Consider the following 13,267-nt stretch of genomic DNA (forward strand, 5'->3'; position numbering starts at 1 on the left):
GTAAATTGTTAATTATCCAACAAGAAATGATCATCAATTAAACATCTAATCGAACGTCAAACTGAGTTGAAATCATCGTATTTATATCGATTCGACATCAATTCGATGACTCGTTTCTCGCTGGATAATGTTTTTACTTTTTAAAAATTCTTTTAAAAAATATTCTCTCTGTATACGAATACATTTTGCGCTCACTGTATGTATATACGATTTTTATGTTGATTACGTTGTAAAGAGTTTCTCAGTGTGAGGTTGATATTTATATTATGTATACAGATAATGCATAATAATGAATATTGCACTGCGCTGCGCGGTGCTATATTGCGCCGCTTATATAAATCGCATTAAAAGTAAGAAACTCATAAACGTCGAACTTGGCCATTATGCAACGCACGCACATGCATACACGTACGTACGTACAGCCACGGCGGAAGAAGCACGCGCGAGAGAGGCTGGAAACGGGGGCGATGCCACGAGATTATAATACCGAACGAGTTTAACGCGCAGAAATTTAATTTCGCGACATGCCCGTAACTTCCACTTCGGTGGAAACTGCAATTTGCGTTTCTGCGCGCGCGCAGCCGAGCCACCGCGCGATTGCAATCAAACTGGAAAAACGAAGTTGACCTTTGCGAGCCGCGTAATTCAAAACCGCGCACGGTTTTAACGCGATGCAATTCGCGTGGTGCAGCCGAAGTTAACATGTGCGCGGAGCAATCCGCGGGGTGAAATATCTCCGCTTGTTACGCCGGGTCTCGGCTTTTTTTCTCGATTTCCCTCGCGTTGGAAAACGCCGACAGGCGCGGATTAATTCGGTAACGCAATCCCACGATGAACTTTAGCATTAAACCGCAATAAAGTTTGTTTGCTTTGGATTCTCTCTCGAATTTGCGAATCCACATGATTCGCACGTGGGCAAGATATTAATTACGGCGCGACATATGCAAATTGTTCCGTAACGTACGTCCGCTATCACCGGCACGTTGTGCGAATTTTACGCATTTGACGCATTATCCTCCTCGTTAAATGTTTCTCTTAACGTTTCTATTTTTGACGGCTTTAATTAACGCAAATTATATAATAATCCCATTTATCCATTGGAAATGAAATTGGCCCTGTGACAGTAGTTAAATTAGCCGAATGTAACCGTCGTGTTTGACTCGCAAATTTAATCGCGCGCGTTTAATCGTGAATACGATTAAATCACCGTGGCAGTTATAACGCGGACGTTAGAGCACGCAGAAGCATGTCTCTGCGAAAGTTATGTCGACGATTTTTCAGAACGAGTTACCGCCATCGCCACTGGCATCGCGATGCTTGAATATTCATGAAAAGCGAATCCAAGTCACCGCGTGCACCGCTCGGTTATCATATGAATGAACAGCGGTGCGTGTCGCGATCAAGACGCACCGCTGCTCGAGATACGTTCCAGATTCGCATAAAAAAGTCATGAGTTTTTCACTTTTTTAATAATTACACCAATAATTACGGCAAAATATAATTACAAACCTAGAAAGTCCGAGTACGGGAAAGTCGGAGTAGCGCGAGTGCGCGTTTTCGTATTTATGAAGGGTTATTATAACATCGTCGTGCGCGAAACTGGAATGCAGATGAAAGACGGAAGGTAAAGATGCCTCTCGCGTCTTGCAAACTTTGATTGCGAACATCTCCATGCGCGCTGTACGTAAGCATGTGCCAGTGAAATAAATCGAGCAATTTAATAGCGTATGTAGATATACATATCAGACGAGGATGGAAGATATATCAGCTCTCTCCTATGGCAGAAATAATCGGCAGAATTTGATTTACGAGCGTATTTGTATTTCAATGTGAAATATTTATTATCTTTTTATAATAATTGCTGGACACATTTCGTTAATAAATTATCTCGTCGATTAATATTATTGATCAGAGGATGACACAAACTGGTAAAGTCCATATTTTATTTATGCTGGATATACATTTAATATATGGAATTGATCGAAATTAGAGAAATGTTAAAGAAAATAAAGAGAAATATTAAATATGCGATGCAAATATGCTTTCAGCAATTAATCATTTATTTTATCTCGTTACTTTGCATATCGCCAAGTATAATATCCATGCAAATAAGTGTGTAAAACGTAATAGGATATAAAATGTCAAACATGTGACAACGTAATACATTTGTCATGTAGATTCTAGCATAAATAAAATATTCATCGAACATAATTAGGCAGTTAATTAGAATGATGAAATATTGTCAGATGCTTCTCTCTGCTTCATCTCTACTCCAAAGTTTAATAGAGAAATCGTACGTCATTCTCACGCGAGCGAGAAAAAGCAGTTGCAGTGGCGTATCCTCACATTTATTTCAATATTACGTTATTCTTCATTAATTCTCTAATATATTATCTTGCGCGAAGCAAGTCGGAAAATGTATCGCACGTACTTCGCGCGAACTTTAAAATTATTACCGACTTTGCATATTCGCGCGAAACGATATGTAGATATTATCTTGATCATTATCATATTTTTATTAAAAAGATTACATATTAATTTGATGAAACAGAAATTAGAAAATTTCCATATTACTTCTACTACTTCGCAGACGATCGAGCCATTCTGCATAACGCGACGATACGTTTGATCCGATGATTGACGCTCATAAAAAATACAGGTTATATGTTCATAAAAACCTAGAATCGAAGGAACTGCGATATGCGAATTGTTTGAAAAATCGACTGTCAGTATAATCGCGCGGACGAGCTCGTAGGCACGCATGGAAATTGCACATGCTGAAGTCTTTGAAGTACCTATAGCTGGGCTGATTTACCGGTTGGCTATCACGTCGTTTTATTCTCGAGTGAGGCAAATAGCGAAAAATTGCGACGACGAAAGCGCACGAGTAGATGCATAACGCGTCGAGTTAGATTGCGAATATCGCTTTATCCTTGTACGTTAACAAATCCATTGTGAGATACGCGTCGTCGAGTACGATGAGAGTAATAATAATGGATTTATCAGTTGCGATCATTTTTATATTTGGCGTAAAACAATCAGATCCAGATATGGCAGAGATAATACAATTGATTTCGCCACGTTTTTTTTTTAGATATTCGATTATAGAGTATTCAAATTGCTGCGACTTTTTTTTATCATGTTCTCATAATATTTTTTTTTTGTTAAAGGCAAACCTATTCTAATAGACTCGCTTTATAGAAAAAAATTTTGTTTTTTCGCATGGCGCTTTTTGTACCGGCGCTTGATTAAATACTCATAATCGAATAGAGCGTATAATTCTCGGGAATTTACATAATCATTTTTGGAAGCTACACAAGTCGATCCACGGCGCCAAAATTTATACGAACCCGGTGAGCCAACGGCGAAATAATGTGAGGAAACTTTTCTCGACGAAAAAGAAAGAGACAGAGAGCGGGAGAAAGAAAGAGAGAAATTCTTATAGACACGCAATGCCGAAGTCTTTATCGAATAGTAGACGATGCAAACAACTTTGGCGAACGATAAAAATATGCCGAGTAAAGTTTTGCGTTTTGTAATTCTTAGTGCGCGTTCGGCGAGAAACTGGTTCTAACCTATTATAGATTCACGACGCAATCAAGGATGGACAAACAAGGGGAATGCGCCCTGTTTGTAGTCTTACCCGGTACAATGGAGGAGCAATTGTCGGCTTATCCAATAATGAAGGCTTCAATATTGCGCTTTTGAAGAGTCTATTGATTATTTATAGGCGATAGAAGATCGATCATTAATCATTACGTTATGATTAATCATCCGATTTCCTCACTGTCGCTTCTCTTGTCGTTTTATAAAAGAAATTCTTCAAATTTTTTTATTCTCTATCAGTCAGTTAAATATTGATGAAGGTTTCGCTATTTTTTATCGATGCTTAATTGGATTCTGTCAACGTCAATTTAAAATATTTAACGTCAAAAAGATATCAAGACACATGAAATATAGTCACGAGCGATCAATTATGAGACTCGGTATCGCTATTCTACCGCACTGCGTGGAATTCCCGAGGATCATATGATATCTTTCAAACGATATCTCGAGGAAGAGAAATAGAAATAGATGATCGTTCTTAAGCGCACAGTAATTGGAGCGAGACTGTTTTGTTCCATTTGAATAAATCTTCTGGTGTTCATCTAAAACTGGGCTGCAACATTTTTCCCGAAATACTTTGGTAAATATAAGATCTCACTAAATAATAAATTTCATTCCCGAACTGTGTTTGTCTACGGACCTACAATTCATGCGTCGCCGGTCGCGTCACTGTGCGGTTTAATCTCGTAGTATAAAGAGAAGTGAATACGTCACATTCACGAGATCAAAAGGTGTATCAACGAGCAACATTCGTGAGATAGACAGATATCTCACATCTATTTTGTTCACAAATATTTCGTCTAAAAACTTAACTGCATTTATCGTAATAATTTAACTAGCTACAGCAAGAAAACATGTAACAAATTTTATATTATATTGTTCTGTTATATTAACATAGTATTATAGTTTTCACATAATAAAAGTTTTGTTTCTTGTATATATGTTCCTGAAAGTTTAGCTGGAAACTAGGAACTGGAAAGAGAGAGAGATGGGGGGGGGGTGAGGGAGATAGCGTACAATAATTCTATCCTATCCTTCAAAATTTTATTTTTTACGCTTGATATGGAACAGACGAAAGAAAGAAGCGTAAGAAAGCGAAGGAATTTTGCCTTCTATGCATTTGGAACATCAATTACGATTGATGCAACGCAATTCTGAATTACAAGAGCAAATACGAACCCGGACGCGAATTCTTCATTGTTGCCATTCCGATGCGATCGCGACACATCGCGTCGCGATGCCGCGAGGGATGGATCCAAAGCGGATGACGCTCATCGTCAGTCGGCCATTCGTTTTTCTGCACTTCTGCTTCCGGAAGAAGCCACCGCGCGACTGACATTGCTGGCCTGGTACGATAAATTACCGCGGGGACAACGAGCATTCTCCGTGAATTTTCCTTATCACAACGCACGTGACCGAGTTTGCTCGTAACATCAGTATATCTTAAAAATCCGGTCTGAGAGAGAGAGAGAGAGAGAGAGCCGGAAATTCGCAACACCCGCAATACTTTTCGTCTAGAAACTTCACTTAGTATCAGATAGAAAGTATTGATGCTTCTCCACGACAATTGGATTTTTAACAGTGATATTTTAGCTTCGCTAGTTGCTGAGTGTCGGTATCATTATTAATCTCATAAAATTGACTATCCATTAATAACAACCAATAAAATGTTTATTCATATCGTCAAATTATGTGTCACTTGCCGACATTAAGAGCAATTAAATGGCACTCTGTCAACACGATAAAAATAATAGCCTCTATTTTTGGCCCATCAATCTTTTTACGTTTGAAAAACATTTTTCACAAATTTATTGGCGCGTTACATGAAACGTTACGGTGAATGAAAATTTTTGGCACATTGTAACTGTAATTTTAGTATAATAAATATTTTCTGAATCGAAATCGAAATGAGATAGATTAAAGAAAACAAAATATGAAAGCAGAAATGCTTAATATTTTCTCTATTTCTTCGTCAGAATTGTATGCGTTCGAAGTTTATTTTATCGCTCATATATAGTATATAAATATTGCATATATACACACATTCAGCTATAGAAATAATCGATTGGTTATAACATTGATTATTCTCTATAATTCGATACCATGTGCAAATCCACTTAGCCTCCCGGCTATTTCGTTTGTGTCAAATTTTTGCGCCAAACACTTTCGCGATATATCAACCATTTTTTCTTTTTTTTTTTTTTATCAGTAATTTAATATCTCACAATTTGATCCTAGCTACCACGATTTAATATATCGCGTAGATATTTTTAACGCATAACCGCACCACGTACGGTCAATTACCGATCGTGTTACCGGATGAATTTATTAGGGTCGTTTATTAGGAGAAATTGCGCGGTTGCGTTACGATAAATAAATTAAAACGCTTCTATTCATGGGCGAAAGTGCAACGCACGAAATTATCTTATCTGGGTCAACCAGGCTACGTGAGTAATAGATAATTATTATCAGCCGTGATTTTCGATAAGCAAATTTTCCGCAATTTTTCACGAGGTTTTTGTTTTTCTAACGAGACTGCGCTCTATGATTTATTCAAGAAAACGAGCTATTGCTGTGGCACGAAAGCGCTATTTAAATAGCGAGATCGATGTTGCGGATCAGAGACAAGCATCACGTGTCGCTTTCCGTAATGTTTTTAACGATTTTTCTAACGCCATTTGCGGCATTTATTCGCGCGGTATAAATAACGGATATAATAGCTGGCAATAACGCCGATCGAGCGGCACGCTAAAGGATAATTTACGATAAAAATGCGATCGCCGATATCACCGTGAATATCGATTTTATAATGCAGAATGAGCCGAGCTGCGGATGAATAGAATCCTTCGATAGTGTACAGTAGAATACATGGGCAAATGAAAAAGACTGCTTATTAAGAATTTATCCTGCTTTTTAGTAGCTGCCTCTCTCAGTTCAATGTATTTAATAATGAATACTGAAAAGATTCGCGAGATATTTTTATTCGTCAAATCGCCAACGAATCTCTATCGGGAAAAAAATGTGTCGTCGTATTGAATCTATTAAACAATCGATTAAATGAAAAACTCTATAATAGTAAAATAATACAGAGGAAAAAAATAGGGCCTCTTTGTGGAATCGTGTGAAATGGAATAATCTCGATATCTTTAAAGTTCGCCGCAAAGTAAGCAACTTGGTTTTATTATCATTTCTTGTTATACTCAAGAAAATCCAAATGAAATATAAAAGAAAACTGCAAATATTTTATCGTATTTTATTTTAAGTCGCCGTTCGATTAGCAGTGCAGTTCCATTTTTCGCGAAGCGGCATTCCTGAAAGATTCGAGCAATCATTGCGCGCTCTGTGCAAGAAAAGAAAAAAGTTGCGAGCGACACGCTTGATTTAATTGCATACGTTAGCCACCTCGATCGCGATATTTTTGCCGGTCAGCAATTACGGCGACCGCGGTGAGGAAAAATTACCGACGAGAACGGAGGAAACGACGGCCGTGGCGGAAATGAGGCGGAGGTGGAGAGGCGCGGAACGCGGATAATGATTCGGCGACGCGCTTATATTTATTTTCCGCGATATCTGTGCGCGGTCGGAGGTGGCCCACGCTGTACCGTACCATTCTAAATTATTGCTGGCTATTTGTTCGCCTTCCGGGCTCACCCGCGAGAGAATCCCGTGCGGATTAATCGATCGAAGTGTCGCGGATCAACGATTAATTATAGACGATAAACCGAAGAGATGTAGAGGGTCGTTTGAAAATTTGGGTCGTATCCCGAGAGCAAGCCGATTAGTGAAAAAGCGCATTTGGAGCGCGAACGATTCGGTTTATTTGAAATATATAGAGTGCCTGGCAAACACGCTCACAGTCTGGCACGGTAACGTGGCAGGAGAATACATACGATTGATTTGTTTGCAGGCCTGCGACTGTCTGGGAGTCAGCAAGGAGTGCGACTACTTCGGGCTGAAGTATCAAAATGCGAAGGGCGAGGAACTCTGGTTGAATCTGAGGAACCCCATAGAGCGGCAGACCGGCGGTGGTGTGGCGCCTTTAAGATTCGCTCTGAGAGTTAAGTTTTGGGTACCGCCTCACCTGTTGCTGCAGGAAGCCACCAGGTAAGGAAAATTAATCGACACGAATCGTACTGTTGTTTGGGTCCGAATATTTGTCGCGACCGCGAGCAGATCCAGATGTTTTTTAAATTCTTTAAGAACAATTCGTAAATATATCTTTAGCGACTTAGATACGCAAACAGTTATAATTGGACTGTACAAAACGTTTGAAATATTAATTTATCCGGTACGTAAACATCGTTAAAAATTTCTCCTTGAACTCAGGTTTGTTCAACATTAGAATCGGCCATGTTACTATTTTGGCGCTTTATTTCAGCGGGATATCATCGGCAATTTTAATGTTAATTAAAACTGCTTTTATCTTCCATACATACGTACCTTTATATAATTGTTTAAGGACGTAGTAATTTAGTGAAGCTTCTATTTTGCGTTTTATAGCGAAGTCTGTGAGCGAAGGTTTGAAGGGGATCTACATGTAATCTCGTAAACTCTCGAAGAGCTCGCAATATTCGTCGTTCCTTGGCAGTCGGGAGATTTAGGTGGACGAATAGTTTACACGCTCGACAGACAAGTGATCCTCCGATTGATTGGTCGCTGTCGATGTGATTTCAAGCAGAAGCTTATTTCGGGGATTACCGTGCGACATTGTCTGGAGTTAAATTAGACGTCGATGATGCCTAATGGGATCATGATAATCTCACAATAAGACTCCTCTAAAACACTCTTAATCCTAGAAGAGCTTTTAAGTCCAAGTGTCCCATCATCTTTCTTTTTCTGAAATAAATTTCCAGTATCGGTAACTAGAAGTAGTTGGACCCAATCCCTCTTTGCTACCGTCGCCGCTTTAATTGCAGGACATTTGCATCGTCTTCGATATCACCAGCCAAACCCCTTTTCGTACCTCTTATCGATCCTCGAACGTTTAATGCGGGAAACTAGTTTTAAAATTCAGTCCAAGTCCCACTTCGTAATGTTCTATTGCACGATCGCGAATTCCGTCAGTGCAATACGAATTCAAATAGATACGGATATATTGCTTTCTGTGTTTGTAATAATATATGTAATAAATCCCACGAGGGTATAAAACCGTTCGGTTGTATTTTTTAAATCAACATCCGACATCGTGAAATGCGGAATGAGAAACTGCCTCCGGGGAATGTATGTACAAGTCGCGAATGTTCGGCTGGAAAGCAGAAACTCGTTTTGTTTGAAGTTCTGATTGGCTCGTTATCGCGGCGCGACGCCGCGTATTCAAAGCGAGAGACTCGGCCGCCGAACTCTCCGTGGCAGTTGCGAATTGCGTCCGCCGTAATCCGATCCGCGGATGCACTCGTGCGAGCGCAACAGCGAAAGGACGATAGCGGAGTAGCGGAAGCTTTCGTCCGAATTGAAAATTGTTTCTGCCGTAAAAAAGCTCTCCCTTTTTCCGGGGGGGGGGGGGAGGGGGGGAAGAGAAAAAGAACAATGACGAAAGGAAGGGTGGGAGGGGGAGAGAGAAAATGTGCCAGGAGATGGAAACAGATTGGGAGAGGAAGAAAAGGAACGCGCGAACGTTCGTGTGCAATCAGTCGGATTCCTTGAGCGCGATCCGCGCGATCCATCGATTCTCCAGCGAGCACGTACGAAATTGCATGCTGGCGTCGCCGTGAGAGTACTGATTGCATATCCGGCGATATCGCCTTGTCGAATGTGTGTTTTCGTACGGGAGTACAAGATCGGCACACTGCCGATCGGCGGTGCGCTTCTCCGGTGTGAGACACACGGTAAATAATGTTATGCACGGCGCCGTGCGATTTATTTTGCATTATTCGCGGCATTTCTACTCGGCGCCGCCCCGATACGTGACGTTTCGCGACTGTACCTCAATACAATTGCCGCGTCACGAAATTGAATTGCGTCGGTGGAGAACAGGGAATATTTGGGGAGCTTTCGCGGAGTTTTCTCATCGTAGATTTCCATCGAACGGATCACGTTTGAGGATGAAAAATTTAATGAAAAAAATAGTTTGCGAATAGGTAGGTGCGATTTAATTGCAATTTCCGTGAATCCTGGACTCACTTATTTATCAAATTTTACAGGCTCAAAATCTTAAAAATAAAAATAAACAATCCACACAAGGTTAATTAGAGTTCGCAGGCTGTTGAAGGTGTCAACGGATTCAATTCTGTACCATTAATCGATTGTGTGGAATCTTCTTTATTTTGAACGTTTCGGCTCTTTTTCAAGTCCTCCTCAACAATACAAGTAACAAATAACAATTATCTCAGATTTATACATATTAACCGTTTACAATTATACGTTTATCAACCTTCCTCTCCGAATAGTCCAAAGTGTTTAGCGAATTTATAATTATAAAAGGACACCCCGAAACACAAAACAAAACAATTAAGTCATAAACTAACATCACTTAATATGAACTGCCAAATAACTGCTTCATAAACATGTTGAACTTTCCGTTTGAGGATTCACTTCAGTTGGGAACCTGTTAGTGACTCACGTTTGACGGAAGGTTCAATAAAATATGATTTGACATATGTATTGTTGAGGAGGACTCCAAAGAGAGCCGAAACGTTCAAAATAAAGAAGATTCCACGCAATCGATTAATGATACAGAATTTAATACGTTGATACAGGCTTCATCAGCCTGTGACTCTTATTAGCCTATGGATTGTTTATTTATTTTAATGATTTTCATTTATTTATATTAGAGTGGAAATGTTCTTCATTTGGTGATACAAGTCAATACAAATGATCTTCTATCTTTGTTCTGATTGAACAAACTACCAAGAAAGGTAGAATGGTGTTTGGTCGACTTGTGTGTGTGTGTGTGTGTGTGTGTGTCACTGAATTGAGAGTGGGCCCCTGAATAATTAGTCAGAGAAGCGGTGTTACGTATTCTGATTGGCCATCGCAAATAACCAATCGTGAAACTGATTGATCGATGTTATACATGACTGCCAAATGGGACAATTATATATTGACTCTGCTAAAGCTATTAGGGACTTGACCTAATCAAAGGAATAGAGAATAGGAGGAGAACAGATTCTATTTCAAACGTTGAAGTAGAACCAACTATGAATATCGATCTAAGACTCTAATTTATGTGTGTGTTCGACAAGTAGTTGTATAGGTATTCAAATTTCGCAAATTGATAGATTCTTCCCTTTGACGATTAAGCTTCGGAAAGTGGCGACGTGCTCTTTGTCATTTGGTGACTCCTCAGAGTTTTTTTGCGGTTTTTAAGGCAAACAAATTCTCGACGATCCGGCAACGATCGCTCGCTCTTATATCGAAAGTTTTTTAGCGAATCGATTGAACGTAGCCTGGGTCGGTCGTATTCGTAATTAGTAGCGGTCTGCACAGATTTCAACGGATCGAAACGTAATTTCAATTTAATCATGGTCGCTCGAATTACCCCGCGTGGGGCTAAATGCGTGAAGAGTAATGCATCCGGCATGCGAATTAATTTGTCACTGGTAACGCGACGCTGCTGTTGTAATTACGTTCAGCTGGCGCGACGAACTCCCTCGTTCAATATGTAATTCGTTAAATTTACAACGAATCCTTCTTTACGTGCAATGTAAAAAAAAAAACCGTTACGGTTATGTCTGAACAACCACATATTGCGAAATATTTTCACTAGAAATAATATCCTCCAAACTTCCAGAAAGGAACAAAGCGAATTGTCATATTTAAATAAGTCTGCGTATTTAAAACGCACTGATTAATATTGAAAAACATTCAACTTTAACATTTTAAATTGATGACATTTAATTTCTGCAATGTTTGAGCATTAATAATTACTACGATATTACGAATTTGGACCAATTAGAAATAAATCTATAGGATCTTTTTTATTTAATTCAATTAATAATTATTGTCTATTTAATTATCGCAAAAGCAAGACTAATAATGGAGAAAATATAAAAGCGAAATTTTCTTTAATTAAGAAATCATGCTCTTACACAAGTGCGCGTGAGTGAAATTTTACGCCTAACCTGATTACGCTTCCTCGAAAAAGCCGATTTCACAAGCTCCTCTTGAAGGCTCTTAATCCGTAACGCTTCAACGTCTCTTTCCGACGTGTGTCCTTTGATGTTACCGTGTCGTCGACCGAATTAAATCCGAAATCTACCGAGGGATTCACTTCTCGCGAATTAACATTGCGCTTTCAAGTGCGATCGGCGATAGGGAACTTTCTGATATTGACTGATATCAATACGAGATCACTCAAAATATAGGTTATTTTACTACAACTCGAATACGTTATGTCCATTTTGTGAGTTTTTAGTTGAGGCGAATCACAGTTAATCTTTCGCAGATCCTTCAGTACGCAGACGTATAAGCGAATTAATCTCTAACAAAATTACGACATTACTACGTCGCGCTTATTTTCCATTTCAGCCGGACTATCTCGTAGAATTGTGCATATACTCGGCGGTAAAATCTGTGGAATACGTCACGAGCTCGAGCAAAAAGGTTTGTCTCGGGGCTGCCACATAAGATACTGCAAAATTAATCCTGACGTGTGAGTCAGATTTAATTACGTTACACCGTGCCATTCATGCGGGTCTTTCCATGAAAGGGACTGCAGAATATCATCAAAGTTTTGCTGGACGCACTTGTACAAGTGCAGACATTAATGGTGACCAGCCAAGCAACGTCGAGTTGTAACCATTTTATTTTTACATCGTGAAAATGCATATTCTATTAATTTTTTATCTCACAGTATTATCGCATCGACGAGAAGCTGGTGATTGACGCGTTAATCATTTACGAGTCACCGAAATTAACTTGTTTCCGTTTATTTGATTGATATATTTTCGTTTATTTTTGACGTTCACGTTAAGCTCGTTAGTTTTAACGGCAATATTTTCACCTATTGTCACTTTCTAAAAGTGCACAGGACATTTCGTAAAAATACAAAAACGTTGCGAAACGAAAATGATTTTTTTTTTTTTTTTTTACTTAGAGTACTTCATCATTATATTTTATCACAGAATATAAATCACGTGGTATCACGTTAATTATTTGACGCTATCGACTTTGCTTGTGATTTATCGATCTGCATTTTTATCCGCTAACAAAAACACGATTCTCCGATCGGAAATTCGGACCTCTGTCCGACGCTTCATACACGGCGCTCGCGTTTGATTTATCGGCGATCTACATTTCGTTTGCAACGACGTCACGACTTTCCCGTCACATTTTCCCCGTAAATTTTAGGAAGATATACGGGCGCGAAGTGACACGTCTCGCCATTATCGCATCGCCGCGTGATCGATGATTAAAAATACAGCGCGTTGGAAATTGCTATATCCATATTTTACGACTGACGCTTACAGCGAAAATTAACGGACTGCGCAATTAATTTCGTAATAATGATTCGCTGTGAAATTTCAATGAGCACTGCCTGTTCGCCTGTTGGGTTTACACCGTCGAGTTTATACCACGAATAGATTGAAGAGCGAAACTCCATCGCTCCGTTCTTATTAATTCGCATTGCACTTCTGCATTAGCGAAATGTCGCCGGCAGGATCGTCTATCATACGTCGTAACGGTGAGAGAGAGAGAGAGAGAGAGAGAGAGAGAGAGAGAG

At 39.4% G+C, this 13,267-nt stretch overlaps 1 protein-coding gene across 1 annotated transcript in view; it reads left to right on the forward strand.

Moving 5' to 3' along the window:
- LOC108751335 (E3 ubiquitin-protein ligase MYLIP) overlaps positions 1–13,267 on the forward strand; it is a 162,012-nt gene that overhangs the window by 125,056 nt on the left and 23,689 nt on the right. Inside the window, exon 2 of the mRNA XM_018491443.1 lies at positions 7,514–7,710. Within this exon, the coding sequence (XP_018346945.1) occupies positions 7,514–7,710 (197 nt within the window). The remainder of the gene's footprint in view (positions 1–7,513; positions 7,711–13,267) is intronic.

This window comes from Trachymyrmex septentrionalis, unplaced genomic scaffold (assembly GCF_001594115.1).
Source record: "Trachymyrmex septentrionalis isolate Tsep2-gDNA-1 unplaced genomic scaffold, Tsep1.0 scaffold44, whole genome shotgun sequence".
Lineage (NCBI taxonomy): Eukaryota > Metazoa > Arthropoda > Insecta > Hymenoptera > Formicidae > Trachymyrmex > Trachymyrmex septentrionalis.